The sequence below is a fragment of the Candoia aspera genome, chromosome 3, assembly GCF_035149785.1.
Source record: "Candoia aspera isolate rCanAsp1 chromosome 3, rCanAsp1.hap2, whole genome shotgun sequence".
NCBI lineage: Eukaryota > Metazoa > Chordata > Lepidosauria > Squamata > Boidae > Candoia > Candoia aspera.
This window is the reverse complement of record NC_086155.1, coordinates 170,418,392-170,440,486: the sequence shown is the minus strand read 5'-3', so window position 1 is coordinate 170,440,486 and position 22,095 is coordinate 170,418,392. Positions and strand designations below refer to the sequence as shown.

The 22,095-nt window shown below is 38.5% G+C and overlaps 1 protein-coding gene across 2 annotated transcripts; it reads left to right on the top strand.

Annotated features, from left to right (window-relative positions):
• Positions 1–281: 281 nt before the first annotated feature.
• LOC134494235 (DGAT1/2-independent enzyme synthesizing storage lipids-like) lies at positions 282–20,878 on the top strand. Of its 2 annotated transcripts, none has more exons than XM_063299291.1 (7): positions 282–347; positions 1,477–1,807; positions 11,187–11,351; positions 12,087–12,280; positions 14,587–14,650; positions 18,537–18,676; positions 20,376–20,878. In XM_063299291.1, exons 2-7 carry the CDS (start codon positions 1,480–1,482, stop codon positions 20,478–20,480), a joined length of 996 nt encoding a protein of 331 aa, XP_063155361.1. In that variant the 5' UTR covers positions 282–347; positions 1,477–1,479; the 3' UTR covers positions 20,481–20,878. The 2 variants fall into 2 exon arrangements, with proteins under 2 accessions (XP_063155361.1, XP_063155360.1); XM_063299290.1 differs by having other exon boundaries at positions 306–347; positions 12,087–12,172.
• Positions 20,879–22,095: the final 1,217 nt, after the last annotated feature.

Genomic DNA, 22,095 nt, shown 5'->3' with positions numbered 1-22,095 from the left:
TCTTCTCCAAGACTCCCACCTGGTCGGAGGGAGATCCTTCTCTTGTACCCCAGAGGAAGTGCCTTTCCTTCTTGAAGGCTACCCTATGTTGGTAGGGTCAAAGGAAGACCAAGAGAATCCCCTTCCCCTGGTATTGTCACTCCTCCTCCTCTTCCTCAGTTCACCCTTTAGTATTAAAACGTTAATGTACGCCTTCTTAGGGCAGGTGAATCTGGAGAAGAACCAGCACCAGCCAGAGGTTTTTGAAGTGGGGAGGAGAAGCTGCCTCTGATCATCCTTCTTCCTTGAGATTAAGATATCGACAGACATGTTACCTTCCTGATGCATTGCATCATAAATTCTTCCAAGTAAGCATGACAGGCCAGTAATACCATATGGTGGAAAGCCATCAGAGAATGATGTGTGTGCACCTTCAAGTCAGTCTTGACTTGTGGCGTCTGCCTGGACCTAGAATTATTGAAAGTGTCAATTGGAAGGGATCTTATAACTTCCTGCTGGTGCAAGAATTCCCAAAAACATTCCTGGCAGGAGGCAATCCAGCCCCTGCCATAAAACTTCCAACCATAAACAAATATATAATCAGCTTCAGTTCTTGACTGATGCTATGTCTGCTAGATAGTAGTCCACAAAAATCTATGTGGTAATAATTTGGAAATCTTTAAGGTGCCACAGGACTCCTTATGGTTCTGCTGTAAAAAAGCAACTTTTTGGAATTCTTACAAATTGAAAAAAATGCAAGAGGTGATAGGAGGGCATCTCAAAAACACACCACTAATTCAGTCTCCTCTTGACTGTTTTACAGCTTTGCCTTGCATATATTGAACTATTGTGTGTAAAAAGGCATATGTAAAAATAAGGCTATGTTCTTGTGTTTGTAGGGATGTGGAGTTCACTTTGTATAATATTCTTGGATGTTATAGGTTCTATTGGTCAAGGGAGAAATCTAACAAAGTGACTTGCTTTTGATGGAGTATAAGCAAAAGGTAATACTAGACCACAGCATTAAAGCAAGGGATTATGAGAAAGCTTTGCACAAGCAAGCAAGCAAAAGAAAGCTTTGCATAAAACCTTGTACTGCTGTTCAGTAGCACATGAAATTAGAATCAAGAAGTTCAAGCTAAGCAAGTATGTCAAGATCTCAGATTAGCTTTTCCCAGAAAAGATGGTAGAATGAATCACGTGGCAATGACTGTGGTTCATGTTTCAGTTATTTACTATGTAAGGCTGCTATTCTAATATTCTTAATATACTTAATGTATATTAAGTATTATTAATACTTAATAAAGTTTATTAAGTTTAATTGGACTCATTTCTTAGAAGATGTGCATAGATTTCCACTGTTGTGGTTTTCTCTCTAGTGAAAAATGACTGAGTCAAATTAATAGTTGAAAGACAAATTGACAATTCAAGCACAAATATATGGTAGTCTAGGCTTCTAAAAATGCTTTTTCTATGTTTTATTTCCTTTTTAAACAGAACATGATAAACCAAAATGAATCCTGTGGTGCAGAGCAGATATCCATATCCTATTTAACATGCCTGCTTTCTTTATTAGAAGAATGGACTGGAGTGGAACATCTGGAAGAATATCTGAGTTACCTGATCTATCTTACATGGCTATTTATGCCATTACTCATACTACTTCTACTTCCAGCAGTCATTGTCCTCCTCCTCTATATTTCTGTTATCATTCTTCATATTTATAAAAGAAAGACAGACCTAAAAGAAGCTTATTTGAATGATTTCTGGGATGGTGCAAGACAAATGTTGGCAACTATATGGTATGTTCATGCAAGAATATGGAATGGTAAGTATCCTACCATTCTTCTTATGCATGACAGTTGTGAAATAAATTACCCTCAGGCTTAAGGACAGATATTAATAAAGTCAATGGATAATTTAATGATTCTTATTTCAAGAATTTTCCCCTGGAATTTTTGAAAGTATTGCTTTTAGTATCATGTCAGAGGTTCATTTTATCTCAGTTTGTAATGGTCCCCTTTCCTAAGTTGATAAGATGTAAATAAACATTGTAAAAAAAAAAAATAGAAATAAGGGGAATTCCACAATATAGAATATTGTTCTGTAACTTTGTGTTTGGAGGATGAATGCTGTGCGTACGATATCTACTTATTCTTTCTCAACACAGAACCCTTCAGATAATTAGTACTACAGTTCTCATCAGCATGATTGGCTGGGATTAATAGGAGTTATAATCTTAAATAAATTAGTTTATTTTCTAGAAAACACCTTCCATGTTCTTTTACTAATTTTATTTTCAGCACTTGTATGTTATTCAATTAACAATGTTCCATATGGTTAATATTGTAAGTTAAATTCATGAGAAATACACTAGAGTAAATAGAAGTTAAAGAAATCATTGTTAAATATTAATAAGGAAAACAAAATCAAGACAGTAACATAATAGAGATAACTACCAATATTTAATAGGCCCTTCTGTCAGCCCTTCTGATAGTAAGACTGCCTGACCTTTTAGAGTGGGGATGTGTGATTAATGGACCATTTGCAGCCTTGAAAAACCTATCTGGTGGTCTGGCACAGGTATCTACAGCTACCTTCTGAGTTCCTCTGGTGGTGCTGATTTGCCATTTTGCCAATAATTTATTAGTTTATTACATTTTGTTGATAATTATCTTTGGGACTTATGCACCTTTTTTCCTTCACACACTCCTAAAATACTGCTTGGTGGGCTCTCAAGGACACAAATCTGCAAAGAAGGCTGTGTGCAGAGAGTCCTTCAGCTGGGAAGAAATGTGAGGCAGCCTAAATCAGGATTGCTGTGGGGTTGGAGTAGCAACGGGAAAGCGCCTGTCTTTCCTGAATTGGGACCTGTAGAGGAGTGTGAAGAACTTTAATTTCTTACCCTTTCCAAATCTTCTGTCTTTGATTTATAGTTAAAACAGCTGTCTTCCCTGCATTGTGATACTTTCTCTGCTGCTATTAGCAGGGAAAAATGATCTTGATGGGTAAGGAAGGTCCTGGTTAAAGCTGCCCCCTAAATTTTGGAATCATACATACATGTATAGATACATGCCTATCTTGGCTGCCCTCACATTTTTTTCCTCTAAATGTTACTCCCAGCCAAAATCGTTGCTCGTCCTTTTTTTAGGGAAGAATAGACTTCTTTCCAGAACACGATGAAAGCCACTGGATATGTGTGTGTTGGAGGGTGTGTGTGTTTCCTTTTTGTTTGGATGAAAACATTACACAGCAGTTTAATATGTTCCACATATTCCCCAGTATAAGGCTTCTCCACTGACTGGGCAAGCTTAATTCTACCCTCCTAGCCCTTATGCCCTGTATCCATGCCTTTGGACTCAGTCCTTATAGTTCTTAAGGTGGCATACAGTCACCTTTGCCACCTTTCAGAAGCTCTTACTCTTGTTGTGGAATATGTGCAGCTTAAGCTTGGTTGCTCCTTATATAAATCCAGTTGCAAAGCAAAGTTGCTGCCAAACTCCAGGCCAAGCTCCAAACTGTGGTCTAAGCAGGATTGCACTCGAGCTCCAAACCAAGCTCCAGGCAGGGATCAAGCGAGGATGACTGATTACTTAGAATTGTGGCCCTGGCAACTGAATATTAGCCTGTTTCTCCCTGGTAGCTGTTGAATTTGCTCAGATGTCACTCCCTCCTTCCTCGTCCAATTGCTACCTCTTCTTTTCCTGTCCTCCTGCTTACCCACAGGGGCAAGGTGTGCTAACCTGGCTGTCTATAGATGTCAGTGTGTCTTTGAAAAAGCCAGGCTGTGGCTGAACTAGCCAGCTGTGGATGCTGTTATGTCCATCAAATAGCTGGCATGGCCAACTGGCTGGCGGGATGCCAGCGTGGATGCATGTGGGGTGAGTCTGCCGGTCAGTCTGCCTCTGTCAGCAAGCTAGGGAAGGGGAGGATTGAGTACTCCGCCACTCGCTTTCCTTGTAGAGTCAGAACCAACAAACAGGCATTTTTTGGTGGGGAATAAAATAAGCTGAACCTAACTCTGGAAGAGTGGGAGGGAGCTGTTTCTGCTTAGCAGCAGCTGTGTCAATCAGGTATCTTCGGAGCTTACTCTTCCAAGTGCAGAAGACTTTTTCACCTATGGTTTTCTTTCCCTTACATACCTTCCCCCTTTTTGGAAGGTTGAAATTTCCTTCTGACATGCTTCCCTCTAACTGTCCTCTGTTAATGCAGTTGAATTTCAGTCTTTGTCATAAGAGGACAAGATATCTGCCACTACTTTCTGCTTGTCTGCTCTATGGGTTATTGAAAATCTATAAGGTTGCAATGCTATGTATCATCTGGCAATATGCCTATTGGTGGATGCATTTTCTTCATCTGGTGTAGCCAGGTGAGGAGCTAGTGATATGTTATTACTGTGAATTCTCTCACTCATAGATATACCTGCAGGGTTGCAATGGACTATTTGAGAGAATAAGCTTCCTTTTCTATTGTAGTAAATTATTGTTCTTGAGCTGTTAGCTTCTTGGATAGGAGACTACCAGAGGCTGGCCCATATCCTATGTTAAAGCATTCTCTTGTAGCAGGAATGGTCGATCAAAGTCAGATCATATAAAACAGTGCTTTGACCCAAGCCTTCTTTTAAATCTTCTAATGCCTTTTGGCATTCCATGGTCCATATGATCTGTTTTGGTTCTTATTTCCTGATCAGATTGGTAAGAACTTAAGCTATAGTGGAGTAGTGTGGTATAAAATGGCTGTAATACCCAACCAGCCCCAAAAAAGATTTTGCTTCTTTCTTAGTCTATGAAGATTTACCTTGCTGAATAGCAGTCAGTTTCTCTGGGTCAAGTTTAACCTCACTATTTCTAACAAAGAATCCCAAAGTCGGATCATTTAAAACAGGGCTTTGACACAAGCCCTTTTCTTGTATGCCCTTTTCTCAAGAGGTTGGTATGGTAGATCTCACATTTTCCATTACCCAGCTCAATTTGATAGCTTCCAGGACTGGTTTGTTTCACAGTGGAGTAGGAGCCTTGTCACTGAACTTTACGGTACATTTGGTGCTTCATAGTAACAGTAGCACTTGGTCTTCTATTGCCAGACATTTTTATCATACCATATTTTCTGTGGATCCTGTCCTAGGGCTACGTGTTCTTGTGCAATCTGGGTTAGAGACTGTAGTTTGAACTAGTACCTATTCAGTCAGATTTTTGGAGATTCAGTTCTGGTTATCCAGCTTTCTTTAACTACATCCAGGATGCCCTCTTCTCTGACTTCTATATACTAATTCAAAAGGACTAAATCCTGTGGAAGCCTGTGGTATTTCCCTGTACGTAGACTTGAGGGATGGCAACCAAGTGCCCCAATGAGTGGGGTCTTGAACTAAATATTTTTTGACATGTTCTTGAGAGTCTAAGTCATACATTCTGTTAGCCTATATGCTTATGGGTGATTCAAACTAGTTTGCAGTCCTTTCACTCCCAAACCATCATAGTGATATTTTAGGAGGGTTGATTGAAAATTGCTCCCTTAATCGTCAAGATATAAAAAGGTATACATATTTTGCTAAAGATTTTCATTAATTCCTCCACTATCTGTTTTGCTATGGTGCTTTGTAATGCAACTGCCTCTGGATATTAGAGTGTACAATTACAAACCACCAGTATATATCTGTTTCCTTTGGCTGCCTTCTTGGGAGAGAGCCTACGGTGTCTGTAGCCACTGTTGAAAATGGTTCCAGCATAAATAGGCATTTGTACCATTGGAACTTTACTTTGTATTCATTTTCTCCTGACCAATTGATGTTCCCTAAATTCCTGACAGTGTCTACTTCCCTCTCTTCTGATACCTGGCCAATAGAATCTATCTGACATTGTCAGTGAAAGTGGACTTTCTCTACCTATGTGTCCTTTAAAAGGGATTTGCCTGTCCCAATTGTAGAATTCTTTCTTAGTACCAGCTAGGGGCTACAGACTGCTCTAGTCTTTCATGAGTACCTTGGTTTTTCCTTAACCTGTACAAGAAGTTACTGATACTTTCCTAAGTGGAATTCTCACACCACTTCTTTGTATCTGCTGTCATTTCCTGCCAACATGTTTTTAAGGGAGCATCTCCTCTCTCTTTCTCCTACATCTACTTTCCATGGGAGACCTCCAGGATCCAGGGGCTCTCCTCTAGCTTTAACTGCCTTCCTAAGAACTTTCTCTTTTCAGGGGTTACTCCCTTTCCCCATCACATCTGGAGGGGAGAACATCTATTGCCTCAGAAACCTCTTCTTTCTGCGTCCGTGCTTGTGCCTGACCCTAATCTCCACTGGCATTAAAAACCACCCAGCACTTTCCAAATATTGCTCATTGCCACTTTTTCTTATTTTCAGTCAGAATTATGCCAGACATCTTCCCAAGCATGCTTATCAAACTCCCTGATTATCTGGTGCTCTTTCCTGCTTTCTGAGTGTTGGCTGCTGGGGGTGAAATTCTAGTTGTGTTTACTTTTGAAATGATACATTCTCATAAGTCCTTATGAGTCATTTGTTTCAAAAAGTTGATAACTTTTTACAGAATTCCTCATTCAGGGGTAGATTGGCAAACTGCAAGAACACCTGTATATAAGAGAGAAAGGAAATGGTCTGATTCACACATAACACTAATTCTGAAGGATATTTGTTTGTTTTTGTTGAGCTCTTCTTTTTTCTGTTAGTCTTGAAATGTCTTGAGTAAATGACCCAGCCTCATTATATGTGAACCAGGTCACAATGCTGGGTTTAATGTTAGGCACAAAGCGGGCACAAAACAGGCCACAGACTGTTTAGTTTAGGGTGGGCAATGCTTGAAAGGTTAGAGGCTGCAACTTTACCTATGATTTTACAGAAAAAGACATGATGGATTTTTCATCTTGTTTTTTGGTTTAAAGGGAATTAATGGGTAAGAATAAGAGTAGGAGGCCACGGAGGAGGTGCTGTTTTAGTTCTATAATGCCTAGGGCACTTTATGTTTTCACTGAAGCAACTGAATTTTGCAGTTGATTCAGAAAGTATATGAGTCGCATGGATGTTAAATATTATAAATCTTACTTGCAGATGGATTAGATTGGTAGTTTGTTGAAAAGCACTGTCTTAAAAACACACCATTGCGATGTGAAGGAGAGAGATATGTGTAAATGTGACCTTGCATTCTGATTACAACATTTTCTATTAGGTGATTTAGCCTAATACAGTGTTTCTCAACCGTGGCAACTTGAAGATATGTGGATTTCAAGCTTCCAAGGTTGAGAAATACTGGTCTAATACAATATACAGTACTATTCTGACTATATGCAGTTAAAGCATCTGGTGCCTTCTCTCTCTGCCTCTCCCTAATTTTAACTGATAGGTCTCTAGAAATTTGCTTGTCACTTAACCAACAAGTATCCCCATAAGCCATACCTAAAGAGAGACTGTCCCTGCTCCCAAACTGAAAGAAAAAAGGTAGTCATTTACATTTTACCAAGCTTGGACTAAGCAGAAAGCGTGGGAGTGGTGCAGTATGATGCCAGACTTCATATGACCAGAGCCTTTCCTTTTGCTAAGAATTAAAGAGAATTTGGGCAAACATTGAAGTTGGTATGGACTACAGATTGTGCACTCCATGCAGAAGTGACAGGTGTTCCAATATTGTTGCTTTTTTTTAAGTCATTACTGATAAAAATAATTGTACATTTTGGGGTACATTTCAAAATGTATAAAGTTGATGATACAGTTCTGGAAAATAAGCTAGAGAAGGAGATTATGCAAGAAAGGTTAATGTAATGAAGCTAGAAATTTTGACCGAGCAAGCTAGTAGATTATGAACTTTAGATGGTTAAGTAAGTATGTTTGTGTATATTTTGCAAGTATATCTGGACAAGCTAACATTACCTCAAATATTTACGAAGTTATTTATTAATACATTTTGTAGAACTGCCCATGTCACATACACTATTAGGGTGACATACAGAGATTAGAACTATAATGTTAGTATAAAGTCATGATGACCTGATTAAACAATAACCCCTGAAACAAAACCAAATCCCCAAAAGAGCTTGTCTTAATACCTGGCCCAAAATCCAGTAATTTTTTATGAAATGCATCTAGAATTACAACTTTTCTATTTTAACCAAATTTAACTATGTAATATAAAACTATGTATTAGAGCATACTAATTATTTACCACTTTTGCTGGACAAAATGTATACCCTCTCAACGACCTGGCCAACTGACTGGAAGAGATCCGTTATTCATACCCATTCTAAAGAAAGGAGATCAAACAGAATGTGGAAATTATTGAACAATTCCATTAATTGCACATGCTAGCAAAATTTGCTGAAAATAATTCAACAACATTCACAGCCTTACATCGACAGAGAACTACCAGAAGTCCAAGGTGGATTTAGAAGAGGACGTGGTACGAGAGAGATCATTGCTGACATCAGATGGATCTTGGCTGAATGTAAAGAATACCAGAAAGATGTTTACCTCTGTTTCATTGATTATGCAAAGACGTTTGACTGTGTGGACCATAACAAGTTATGGTTAATATTACAAAGAATGGGAATTCCAGAGCACTTAATTGTACTCATGCGGAACCTGTACACGGATCAAGAGGCAGTTGTTAGAACAGAAAACAGTGATACTGAGTGGTTAAAAATTGGGAAAGGTCTGCGGCAAGGTTGTATTCTTTCACCCTACTTATTCAGTGTGTATGCTGAACAAATAATTCAAGAAGCAGGAATGTATGAAGAAGGGGGTATCAGAACTGATGGAAGACTCATTAACAATCTGAGAGTTGTTATACGTTGTATCATACGGATAATACAACTTTGCTTGCTGGAAGTGAAGAAGACTTGAAGTACTTGCTGATGAAGATCAAAGACTGTAGTCAGCAAATACGGACTACACCTGAATGTGAAGAAGACAGCAATTCTCACAAATGGACCTATTAACAATGTCACAATAAATAGAGAAGAAATTGAAGTCATCAACAATTTCATTCTACTTGGAATGCCAAGGGAAGTAGTAACCAAGAAATCAACATGTTGTGCTGGGAAAATCTGCCATCAAAGACCTTTCTAAAGCTTTCAGAAATAAAGATGTCAGTTTAAAAACAAAGGTGCGTCTGACTCACACCATGGTCGTCTCAATTGCTACATATGCCTGTGAAAGTTGGACATTAAAAAAGGAAGATAGAAGAATTGATGCATTTGAATTGTGTTGGCGAAGATTATTGAAAATACCATAGACTGCCAGAACAACAAACAAATAAGTTTTAGAAGAAATACAACCAAAATGTTCCCTAGAAGCGAAGATAACTAGGCTTAGACTCTTATACTTTTGGCACATTGTCAGGAAAGAACGATTGCTTGAAAAGGATGTCATGCTTGGTAAAGTCGAGGGCCAGTGGAAAAGAGGAAGACCTTCAATGCGATGGATATAGTACTTCCTATATGAAATAGGAATGTTTTGGGAAATGGCTTTAAGAACTTAGACTGCATTTATCAAAAAATAGCCAAGATTGTGAAACTGAATTATATGCTACAGAAGAAGCTAAGGAACTCAATTCATGTATGTTGATTTGGATTTTTGTATCTCTGTGTTCTAAAGAAACCATGTATTCCAGAAACAATTTTTTTTCACCAGCTAGCCCAAATAACCTTTGAAGAAGAAGAATTGATGCAGTTGCCACCCTTTCGCGGTGCCTCGAGGGTGTAAGTGTCTGGATGGGGAACAAGAAGCTTCAGCTGAACCCTGGCAAGACAGAGTGGCTGTGGGTTGGGGGCTCCCAGGTATCCAGGAATTTATCATCTTTGACTCTGGATGGTGTTGCCCTGCCCTGGGCAGACCTGGTGTGGAACCTGGGGGTTCTCCTGGACTCATGACTCCTGCTCAAAGAGCAGGTGGCAGTCATGGCCAGGAGGTGTCCTAACAGTCAGGAATCATGCTGAGACAAGGAATAGGTCTCTAGTGTTTATTACTGCTACAGAAGACAGAAAATCCTAACAAACTGAAGAAGCGTGGGAAAAACCCAGACATATAAACCCCAAAAGTTAAGGCGGGTCTGATCTGTGTCTCTTTGAATAGCTGCTTAATTCCTCAGTACTACGCATGCATTTTCCCCCCTGGATAGAGGCCCCCTCCTGCTCGCCATCACTACTCATGACAGGAGGGCCTTTGCACAGTTCCGTGTTGTGCGCCAGCTATGCCCTTTCCTGGATCAGGAGTCCCTCCGAACAGTCACTCATGCCCTGGTCATCTCCCGCATAGACTACTGCAATGCACTCTACATGGGGCTACACTTGAAGAGTATCCGGAAGCTACAGCTGGTGCAAAATGCAACTGCACAATCAGTTTTAGGAGCCCCTAGAAGGGCACATATAACACCGTTGCTGTGCAAGCTGCATTGGGTGCCGGTTTGCTTCCAGGTCCAGTTCAAGGTGTTGGTTATCACCTTTAATGCCCTACATGGCATGGAGCCAGGGTACCTGAGGGACCGCCTCATCCCAGTTATGTCGACCCATCCAGCCCGGTCAGGCAGAGAGGGCATACTACAGACCCTGTCCATGAGGGATTGCCGATAGGCAGGGTCCAGAAGGAGGGCCTTCTCTGCTGTGGTGCCCACCCTGTGGAACAGCTTATCCATGGAGGTAAGACAGGCCCCCACTCTCCCAGCCTTTCAGAAGGGAGTAAAAACATGGCTATGCCACCTGGCCTGGGATAGGAGGGGGGACAGCCATTCCTGGGGGTGGTTGGCCCCATGAGGGTGCCTAGATTAAGAGCTTCACATCTTGAACTGTATATTTTATATGCTTTATTTTATATTTTAGACCTTGCAATTGTATTTTTATGTATTTATATTGAATTGGTTTTAGTGATTTGCTATTTATAGTATTTGTAAGCTGCCCAGAGTCATGTGCGAGATGGGCAGCAGAGAAATTTGATAAATAAATAAATAAATAGGCTAAAACAAGAAAAGAAGGCAGTGTATCTGATTGACATGAGTAATAGACAAACCTGTGAACATTAATACAAAGATGTTCAACTGAGGTGGGGTTACAATATAATACTTAAATAATTAATAATTGCCATGCATTGTAATTTACTTGCAGTTGGTGCCTGTTCTCATCAACAGTTTCATATTTTTAATATTTGAAGACTTCTTTATTATGCAAACTTAATATCAAATGCTAATCTTGAATGTTTCCATCCATAACAGGTTATGAGTTGCGTGGCCTGGAAAAAATACCAGATGGACCAGCACTGATTGTTTTTTATCATGGAGCAACTCCCATAGACTTTTTCTACTTGGTGGCCACTGTTCTTATCAGGAAGAAAAGAATCCTCCATATAGTTGCTGATCATTTTGTGTTTTTAATTCCAGGTAATCTTGAACAATTAAGATAAATTATTTGTACATCTCAAATAATGTATGGATAGCTTTACTCATATTTATGTTGAAGTATATATTGAAAGACACCAGTGAACTAAATTGTTTTCTTGTTTTAAAGAACGGTCTGTTCCATTACTAATTAGTCAAGTATTCTGGCTTGTTAGTCTTAATTTCTTATCCTGAAGCCTTATGTTGCTGCGCTCCGTTAAAAAGAAAAGTGGATTCCTGTGTAACGTATAGCATTGTACTGGCTTCCTATCTCAAATTCTAATCATGGAACCTTATGTAGCTAGATCCTAGTTAAATTGTTTCCAGGGTAGTAATAGTTGAAGGAGAGGGCTTTTTAAATGATCAGTATCATGTAAGTTTTACGGCATAAAATACATATTGCATAATCTATATAAAGATATTTGATTATTGGATGTTGAATGCTAGATTTCTTTCCAAGATAAATTTTCATCAAAAAATTATGAGTTGATAACTTATCATTGATAGTTGACTTGAAAGTATTTCATTAGATCCGGATTGTTAATGGAGAATATAAGTGTAAAATTGATAATTTGCTGCAAACGTGGGAAAATCTAGTCCTTTGTGTCTTTCTCATAATTTACACCTGCTTTCCTATTCATTGTTTATTCCGTATTTCTCTGATAAAGCATACTAACTGTGGAGAGATCGTAGTTTTATACCAATATTAGCCCCACAACACTTTCTTATGAATTCCAGGGATGAAGTTACTACTTGATGTGTTCTGTGTTCTGCATGGATCCCCAGAAGAATGTAGAAAAGTATTGGAGAATGGAGGACTGTTGGTAATTGCACCAGGGGGAGTACGAGAAGCACTATTCAGTGATGAAAATTACACCATTATGTGGAGAAATCGTAAAGGGTTTGCTCAAGTGGCTATTGATGCGAAAGTGGTAAATATTCTGTAGGCATAACTAGAATGTAAGGTTACAGCCACTTACGTATGCCATGCTTAGAAGTCTAAGATTTAGAAATAAATCTTAGGAAATAAAACGTTTCTGGTAAACTTTAAGCAATAGGAGACAAAGAGATGGGGAGAGGTGGGTCAACCAAATTAGAGAGAGTCTGTGTGGTAGAGGGATTAGGGATGGATGGACGATGGTAAGGAAACTCAGGTTCTAGTCAACCCTCAGCCACAGATACCTGGGGCCAGTCAACACTGCTTTATCTCGGTCTACCTCACCAGGTGGTGGTTGCAGCAAAAAATGCCTCCTTGAGCTGCTGTATGAATGGAGGAATATAAATCTATATAAATCAATAAATGAATTAAAACATTGAAATATATGCCATACTTACTTTTAGCACCTTTTGTGGATATAAAGTTACTTTGTTAACTTTCTGAAAAGTATTATGTGTAACTTCGTTTACTCCTAAAAGTATGTTTTGTGTTTACAATTGAAATATATACTTTATTCAGGCAGTTGGATATTTGCTGATTTAGTGTATTTTAAATTTTTAAATTTTCTTGCAAAGGGATCTGCAGACTGCTGAACTCTAGGGAATATAACTTCTCTTCGTTTTTGTTAGTTTAAGAAGCAGGCAAGCGAAATGTTAATGTTGAAAACGCTGTAGTTTTTAAAAAAAGTAATGTGTTTTTTACTTTAGATTTCCCTATATCAGAACTGTTGAAGGGAGGGAGGAGAGAGAGACACAAGTCTTAGACTATATCTGAGTCTACAGAGTCTCATTGCTTGAATCTGAGGTATCAGATTCTACTTACTCAGAACCTTTTAAGAAATTGTTTCCAGGAATTTCCAGAAATTGAATACTTCCTGTAATGAAACATGTTTCTTGCACGTGTTCGTTTCTTTCTTGATTTGGTATGCTTCCCCACATAAACCAATTTAATTTACATTTTAATCATTTAAGGTATTATTTAAAAAAGAAACTATTAAAAATCATTCATGACCTTTTTCAAATTTCTCCAACCAAAAGAATTTAAGAAAAAAATGGTTTTGACATTGGGGAATGGGTGGGGAAGGAGGAGTCCTGAGGCCTTTCCATTTCTCGTCTGTTCCTCCTGCTTGCTTTTCTTGCCAAACAAAAGCAGCTAAAGGAACCTTTCCATGACTGTTTATGCATTTAAAAAGGGCAAGGTGAGAATTCACCTCTTCAGATCTCTCAAATGCAAATTTCCCAAAATATTTATATAAATGTGATGGCATTGTACATTGCAGTAATTTTTACTTAATGCCACTTTAATGCTAATTAATAACTGACAATTATAACGGGAACAATTCAAATACTGGTACTCCCACATTTACTTTACTGTAATACACTCCATGTGGGGCTTCCCTTATGTTTCCTCTAGTCGGTATAATACTTCCATAGGGTGCAAATGCAGGACTGTCAGGACTGTGCAAAGTCTTCACAGGGGCACCTTGCAAAGCCATTTGACATCAGCAGAACTCCCTTTTTTGAAGCAGTGAGGCAGATGGGTTTTTCAGGGATCTTCCCAGATGTACATGCACAGCTGCTTTGCATTGAGAGTAGTTCCATTGAAAGTGTTGCCTCACATACACTTATAGACAACCTAGGAAATTCTTGAAGGAATTGTCTGAACTTCCAGAGACAGCAGCTGAATGTGCCAAAAGACTTTATAAAATACCTGTGCAGTCCAAATGATTATTACCTAGTGCTACCAGTGTTCCAGATTTCTCCATAATTTTCATGATGAAAGATGAAAATTTGAAAATCCTAGGTAACTCTTTTTTTTTATCTTGTTAATTGCTTGCAGGGCAAGGTTGCTTTTCTGAAATGTGAAGAACTTCATACATAAAATTTTCCTGCTGGTGTGTAGAGTTGTACAAAACTTTAATATATTTTACATTCTAGCTCAAATATTCTCAGAGTGCAGACCTAGAACCCCTACAATGTGAAAACTGAAGTTGCAATAATAGGAGACTTACATAATTTTGTAGTAAGAGGGTTGGATTCAGAACAGGTGACTCAAATTCCCAGTCAGTTACAAAGCTCATTCCCTGAGTGCTTGTAAAGAAAGAAAAAGTTGTTTCAGTTTCTTGGATCAACTGCTAAATAGAAATGTGACTAAGAAATAGTTTATTATACTTGTTTCTCTTCACTTTTCCCTCAGTCTTCTGCTTTTAGGCCCAAATATATAATCTTGTGATTACTATAAAATCATTTGATTATGGGAAATGAATTGTTAATATATATCTCCATCACTCTGTTCTTTCAGCCCATCATTCCTATGTTCACACGAAATGTTCGGGAAACCATTCGAATATTTGGAGGACGAATAAGTAAGCAACTTTAGTTTGGGCTTTTTTGTATTAAGTCATTTGTGATTACATTTTGTTCCTCCTGATTAGAGATGGTTTTGGCTATCTTTGGCTATCTTTTATGCCTATAGTGGTGGACATGATTTAAATAAAATGCTCTGTGTTTTTATTACCGTGTATATAAGAAAATCCCCTCTCACCCCTATGGGTCATATGTGTCTTCCTCAACCTCAGGTCCTGTACCAGAGGCCTGGGAGTTTGAGGGTTCCGCGCAGTATCTTAGCTGTTTGTAGCACTCTTCTGGACAGAGAGCTCTGATGTTGCTCCTGGGATCTGTTGGAGCCTCTCTCCCAGCTTGGGAGTCACAGTCCTGAGTGCTCCTACCACCACTGTGGCCTTCTCTTTCCACATCCTCTCTAGTTCCTCCTTCAGGCCCTGGTACTTCTCCAGCTTCTCATACTCTTTCTTCCTGATGTTGCTGTCACTTGGCACTGCTACATCTATCGCCACTGGTGTCTTCTGGTCCTTGTCTACTACTGCAATGTCTGGTTGGTTGGCTGCTCAGTATCTGCCTGTCCTTCTGGCTCTGGAGGTCCCACAGGATCTTAGCCCTGTTATTCTCCACGATCTTCTGTGGAATTACCCACCTGCACTTGGGAGGGTCTAGCCCATACAGTGTGCAGATGTTCCTGTACACAATACCAGCTACTCGGTTGTGCTGTTCAGAGTATGCTATTCCTGCCTGCATTTATACCCTGCCATTATGTGTTGGACTGAGGCCCCTCTACACAGTCTGTACCTTGGGTCCTGTCTAGAGTGGTAGACTCCTGCTTCTATGGATTGGGTACTTAGTGCCTGTTCTTGTGCTGCTATGATCAGTGCCTCAGTGCTGTCTTTTAGTCCAGCCCTTTCCAGCCACTGGTAGAATTTCCCAATGTCAGCCACCTCAGCTATCTGTTGATGGTACATCCCATGCAGGGTTTTGTCTTGCCATGGCACTTCCTCTGCTTGATCTTCCTCCCATGACTGCTGCTGCCCCAGGCATTCTCTCAGCAGTTCGTCTTTGGGTGCCATCTTACTGATGTGCTCCTGGATGCTCTGGGTTTTGTCCAGGACAGTGGCCTTGACACTCACCAGACCCCGCCCGCCCTTTTTCCAGCTAGTGTACAGTCTCTTGGTATTGGACTGGGGGTGGATATCTCCGTACATTGTGAGGAGCTTCTGGGTCTTCACATCGGCAGCCTCCATGTCCTCCTTTGGCCAACTCACTATATTGGCATGGTATCTGATAACTGGCAGGATGTATGTGTTGATGGCATGGATCTTGTTCTTCCCAATGAGCTGGCTCTTTAGGACCTGTCTTATCCTTTGGTGGTACTTGGATGTTGCTGTCTTCCTTGCCTCCTCATTGTGGTTCCCATGTCACTGTGGGATACCAAGGTACTTGTAGCTGGTCTGTATGTTGGCTATGTAACCTGCTGGTAATTCCACCCCATCAGTCTTAACTACCTTTCCTCTCTTTACTACCGTCTGGCCACATATCTCCAGTCCAAATGACATCCCAGTGTCCTCATTGTATATACAGTATATATGGATGGCTTGGCCTGTTCTAAAAGAAGAAGCCGTTGTTACTTCATTTATATTTTGCCTTGGACGCGGTGGCGCTGCGGGTTAAACCGCTGAGCTGTCGATCGGAAGGTCGGCGGTTCGAAACCGCGCGGCGGGGTGAGCTCTCGTTGTTAATCCCAGCTCCTGCTCACCTAGCAGTTCGAAAACATGCAAATGTGAGTAGATCAATAGGTACCGCTTCGGCGGGAAGGTAACGGTGTTCTGTGTCGTCATGCTGGCCACATGACCCAGAAGTGTCTATGACAACGCCGGCTCCAAGGCTTAGAAACGGAGATGAGCACCGCCCCCTAGAGTCGGATTCGACTGGACTTTACGTCAAGGGAAACCTTTACCTTTACCTTTACCTTGCAGCTCAAAGCAACATATGTGGATTTCCCCTGTTTTTAATCCCAGAACAAGAGTCCTGTGGAATAAATGAATCTGTCTTAGTCCAAAATTGTCCATTGATCTGCATAAATGATAGACCTAAATTTAAGTTCTCCCAATCCAAGTTCATCTTCTTAACCACTGCACTACACTACAATGTGGGCATGTAGAATCTGCTGGCTGTTCTGCATGACAATAGCGACTGTTTAATATTTTTTTCTTGAGATTTGATATTTCTCCATTGGGAGATTACAGTTTGGGGGGAAAAAAACCTGAAAATACTGAGAACTCAGTTACAGAGCCAGTTTGGTATAGTGGTTAAGGCGCTGGACTGGAAACTCAGACACCATGAGTTCTCATCTTCCCTTAGGCATAAAAGCCAGTTGGGTGACTGTGGCCAAGTCACTTTTTCTTAGCCCAACCCACTTCACAGGATTGTTTTGTGGGGAAAATAGGCAGGAGCATTATGTACACTGCCTTGGTTATACAAAATAAAGGTGGGATATAAATTGAAATTATTAAGGTTGATTACACAGTCAGCCAGATGTTTAGACTGGATTGGGCATTTTTGTCCACCTATTGAGCCCTTCCCAAGGACCTGGAATAGGCAGATGTTGTTTAATAATATTAAAGGTATCGTCACAGGATGTAACCTGTTCCAAGTAAAGCTGCCTTTTGCAATTGTCTAATGGTGATTTTGTCAATGCTGATGGTGTTCAAGTGATGCTCCAGATGTTTTGGAATTGCACCCAAGGAGCCTATTACTATTGGGACTATCTTTACTTTCTTTTGCCACAGTCATCTACTTCTGTTTTCAGATCTTTATATTTTGTGATTTTCTCCAGTTCTATCTCTTCTATTCTGTTTCCAGGTATTGCAGTGTCCACTATCCAGACTTTTTTGTCTTTCTTATCAACAGTTGTTAAATGTGGGGTGTTGTGTGGCATACACTTGTCTGTTTGAATTCTAAATGATACTTATATTAGAAATATTAATATTATATTAATATAATATATATAATTTTATTTTTATAAATATTTTATTATTATATATTATTATTTTATAATAAATTATAAATATAATTATAAAATTATATATAATTTTATTAAATTAAAAATATAAAATAAATTATATATTGTTGTTGTTGTTGTTTTATTTGGCTCTGCTGGATCAAGCCAAAGCCGTTTAGTTAAGTATTCGGTTTCTCAGTAGCCAGCTAAATGCCTCTATGGAAGTTACAATAGGAGGTGGGAACATTCCTCCCCCACCCTGGGTCCCTTGCAACTGTATTTGAAAATATGATATTCCCAACACAGAAGTAATATTGAGTCTTCAAGACTAATAGCCCTTGATAGGCCTGCTTTCCATGAATTTATCCATCTCCTTTTACTGTCATTTTGTGATAATGATTTTCATAGGACTCTGGCACACCGTCTTTTCTGTACCCTGTTCTATTTTTTTAGCCACACTTACGGCTTTTGCTTCCTTATTTCTTCAGTATCTTGCCTCAATCAGCTTAAACTAGACATAACATCTTCCATGAAGACCACTTCGAGACTCCAAACGTGTTCCAGAACATTCCAAACTGGTAGCGGCTAATTGCAAGCACTGCTTCTCATTGCAGTTGCCTCTGTTCTGGTCTTCAGTCATTTCACTACAGCCTAGTTTTTTAGCCCAGTATCTTTCTCCATTCTTTAACATTTTTAGTAAGCTGCCATGCAGCTTTAACCTCCTAATGCAGAGCTCAAGATGACCCTGGAAGTATGCACTAAATTGCTGTTCAGATTTGTGTTAGGAAGCAACATTGTACAGCTTTGTGAATGAATGACTACTTCTGAGATTTTTAAAATAAGTGGGTAAAAAGACAATTGTACCTGTTATCCTCTTAATTTGTCCTTTTTCAATTAATCAGGATTCTTAAGGTCGCTATATGAGTATCTTCGTTTGCCACTACTTCCTGTGTATGGGAACTTTCCAGTCAAATTGCAGACATATTTTGGAGATCCTATTCCATATGATCCAAACGTAACTGCAGAAGAACTGACAGAAAAAGTAAGATCTTACTTTTAGAGTATTAATAGCTTGACCACAAGCTATTGTGATATTTTTTTTTATGAATTGATTCCAAACTCTTTGGAATTCTTTTTTTTTTATGAAAAATTTGTTCTGTATGAAAAATTCATACAGAAAAGTAACATATAAATTCATGAATTCATTAAAAAGTACAGAAATAAAAATATATTAAATTTTACAGTTGAATCATATAAAAGCAAAAGTACATTAAGATGTAATTTACATAGTATAAAGTGTTGGCAGATTGCTGGGAAAGCCTTTGGCCCAGGAGAGATCAGAAAAGTCACACACCAGGCATTTCTATAAAAATAATTTATTTACAGAAAGCAAAACATATTTAAATGTCTTCTGCATTCTTGCAGGCAGCTCACAGCAGCTACATGCCTACCCAGAAAGGAAACAGAAACTAAAATAAGTCCAAGCAAGTTTTCCCCCCAGGTGCAAAAATTAACATTCGAAAAGGGGACAGTTGAATTCAACCTTTGCGCCAGCCAAAATGATTAATTACCATAGTAACCTTAATCTGTAGTAGAAAACATTAACATAAAGAACCTTTCTGGAGCCCAAAGAATAAAACACCAGCTATCAGCAGCATAACTCAGCAGTCAGAAGTCTTTAGAAAGAGATGGTTTTTCAAACTGTTTTTTAAAAATACAATTTAAAAATACAAAATACAATGAGAGGGAGAGCTGCATATCCTTATAAACCACTATAAAAAGACTCTGTCCCTAAGGTCTATCAGACTAATCTTAGAGCCCTTAGAAACTTTCAGATGGACCAGAAGTCGTAAGTCTCACTCTGCCTAGAGTTCAGTTTTATTCTTTTTGCTAGATCAGTGTGTGTCTGAAAAGTGGACACTTTTTTCAGTTAGGGTGTGGGAGAGAGAATGAAACGATAGGAAGTCTCCTGGAACTAACTGGTTACTTTTCATAGTTACATAGAGCCCTTCTTCCGGGGGGAGATGGGCGGTGGCAAAATTTTAAAAATAAATAAATAATAAATAAATAAATGACTTGGGAATTTTTATCAGGCATATATGCTCAATACAGAATTAATGTGCTAAGAATAGTTTGGTTGCTTTGCTCAGTGGAGTTTGTGGATTTGGAATGCCTTGCCATTCCAGAGGGCAGAGATTCCCTTTTAACAAACACTAAATCAGAGCACTCCAGCATCCATCTGCATGGCTGGAATCTCCCCCTTAGGTTTATTATTTGATAATAACATTTTGTAGTGCTTGAAGTATAAGTTGTAGGATGAAAACTAATTTCCACACAGAGAATTCTATATATTTTGTATTTGTGTGGGCTCTGTAATTTCAGGATTAAAATCTTGAGTGTCTGGTTAATATTATAGCTTGAAAAGGATTCATTGCTGGTTTTGATTTTAACTGTAATTTACCTTTGAATGATGCAATAATAATGAGTAATTTACATTTCTTACCTCCTCACCTCCTAATAAATATCAGTAGGATTGATATTTATTAGGATAAAGATTAGAGGAGTGGAATGGGTAAAGAATGTATATTACATATTGTAGTAATTATGCTATTCTTATTTTATTGCTTGAGCCAATGCAACAAAATTTCATTTTAATGTACACTTTGGTGTATAGTGAAATGACAATAAAAGTTTGTCTGTCTGTCTGTCCATCCATCCATCCATCCTCGCTCCCCTCATAGGCGAAGAATGCTCTACAGTATTTAATAGACAAACATCAGGAAATACCAGGAAATGTCTGGAGGGCTTTGATGGAACGAGTTACAACAGAGAGAAAAGACGACTAATAGCTTTGGCAAATCATTGTGAAAATTTTTTGAATGGTATTTTAATGTGATGTATTATTTAAGAATTGTTATATATATTTTTTATTTGCTGTGCAAATGTACAATTTTATAGACTTTTTAAAAATTGTTAAATGTATGGTTCAGGCAACTAAATCTTTAAGTATCAGTACAACAGTTCGTTTTTTACAGAAATAAAAATTTAGTTAAAACACAATCTTAACTTGGAATAAGCTATAAAAATGATATTTTAGGCTTTTTGAAAATGTATCAAATATATAGCTTATTTCTACCACTTACTTAATTAAGTGTAAGCTTAAATGTTTTGAGACTAAATTTGATACTTTTCTTAAAATTTGGATTTTTTTTCCTATTCCATGTATTGTCCAGTGTAGTAGAGGGGTTCTCTTTGATTTCTCCATCAAATCAGCCTTGCACTTATTCATTTTTATGAAAAATAATTATATTAGATTGTGTACTTTAAAAGGAGCCCTGGGTATACTGTAATTTTGAATAATTTTAAAGTATGAAATAATATGTAACATGGTATGTGCATTGGACAATAGGAAATATAATTCCGTTACAATTTATTCTGTTTAGGGAAAAATGGTTGAAATTCAGTAGTACCTGGATATATTGCCTGTGACCATGGACTTACATAGACATTCTTCCTTTTATAGGTCATCTCCTGATATCCTATTCTAATCTCCTCACAGGGTTAAATTTACTTCCCCTTCTCCTGTTACTCTGTGTTCGCAGATGTTCCATAATAAGATAATAATAAGCACAAGCTAGTCCAGATGAGCAAGAAAAGTCCAGTATCTCTATTCATTAACACTTAGAACTATACTTAGAATTTAATTCTAAGGTACTGCTTAGTACTACTTACATTGGTACTGAGAAAGAAAAAGTAAATTAATGTAAGTGCATTGTAAATAATGTGGATTGGTACTGCATCCAGCATAATAACTTCTGCAAGGGAAATTAATCCTTTCTAATCCTTTTGCTAGTGCTACATTTTTGGGCAAACTCCTAATTTGTTTATGAGGTGCTGTCTGTCTCCCAAATATTCTGAAAATTAAAATGCAGGATTATAAGGTATAGCTTCTCTGCCAAGGCAGTGCAAAGCGACCAGAATGTGCCTTATGTTCAGTAGTGACTCTGTGATCAATAATCATTAAAGCACAGGCTTCCATAGCAAGCCACAATGATGTCAAAATGACAACAAGTGTGTAGAGACTTGAAATGATACTCCTTTTATTGGGAATTATCTGTTTCATAAGAATATGTTTCTGCATTCTCCACTTTGGTTACAGTAATATATAAAATGGGATGAGTATTAATCAATGGGTCAATTCATGTTATCTTAGATCAAGGTTGTTTTTAGTAAAATGGTTGTATTAGTTAAACAGCATCACAAGTGCTTAACTGCATCATTTGCACTCCAGTGATGACATTGTGGCTTGCTATGGAAGCCTACGCTTGAATGATTATTGATAATAACCTTTTTTTACAGCCACCTTCATGGGTAATGTTGTAATTCTGAACTTCTTTTATGTTGCTCATAAAGTTGAATCCATTTTTAAGTTTATATTCTGTTTTAAACATTCCATATATG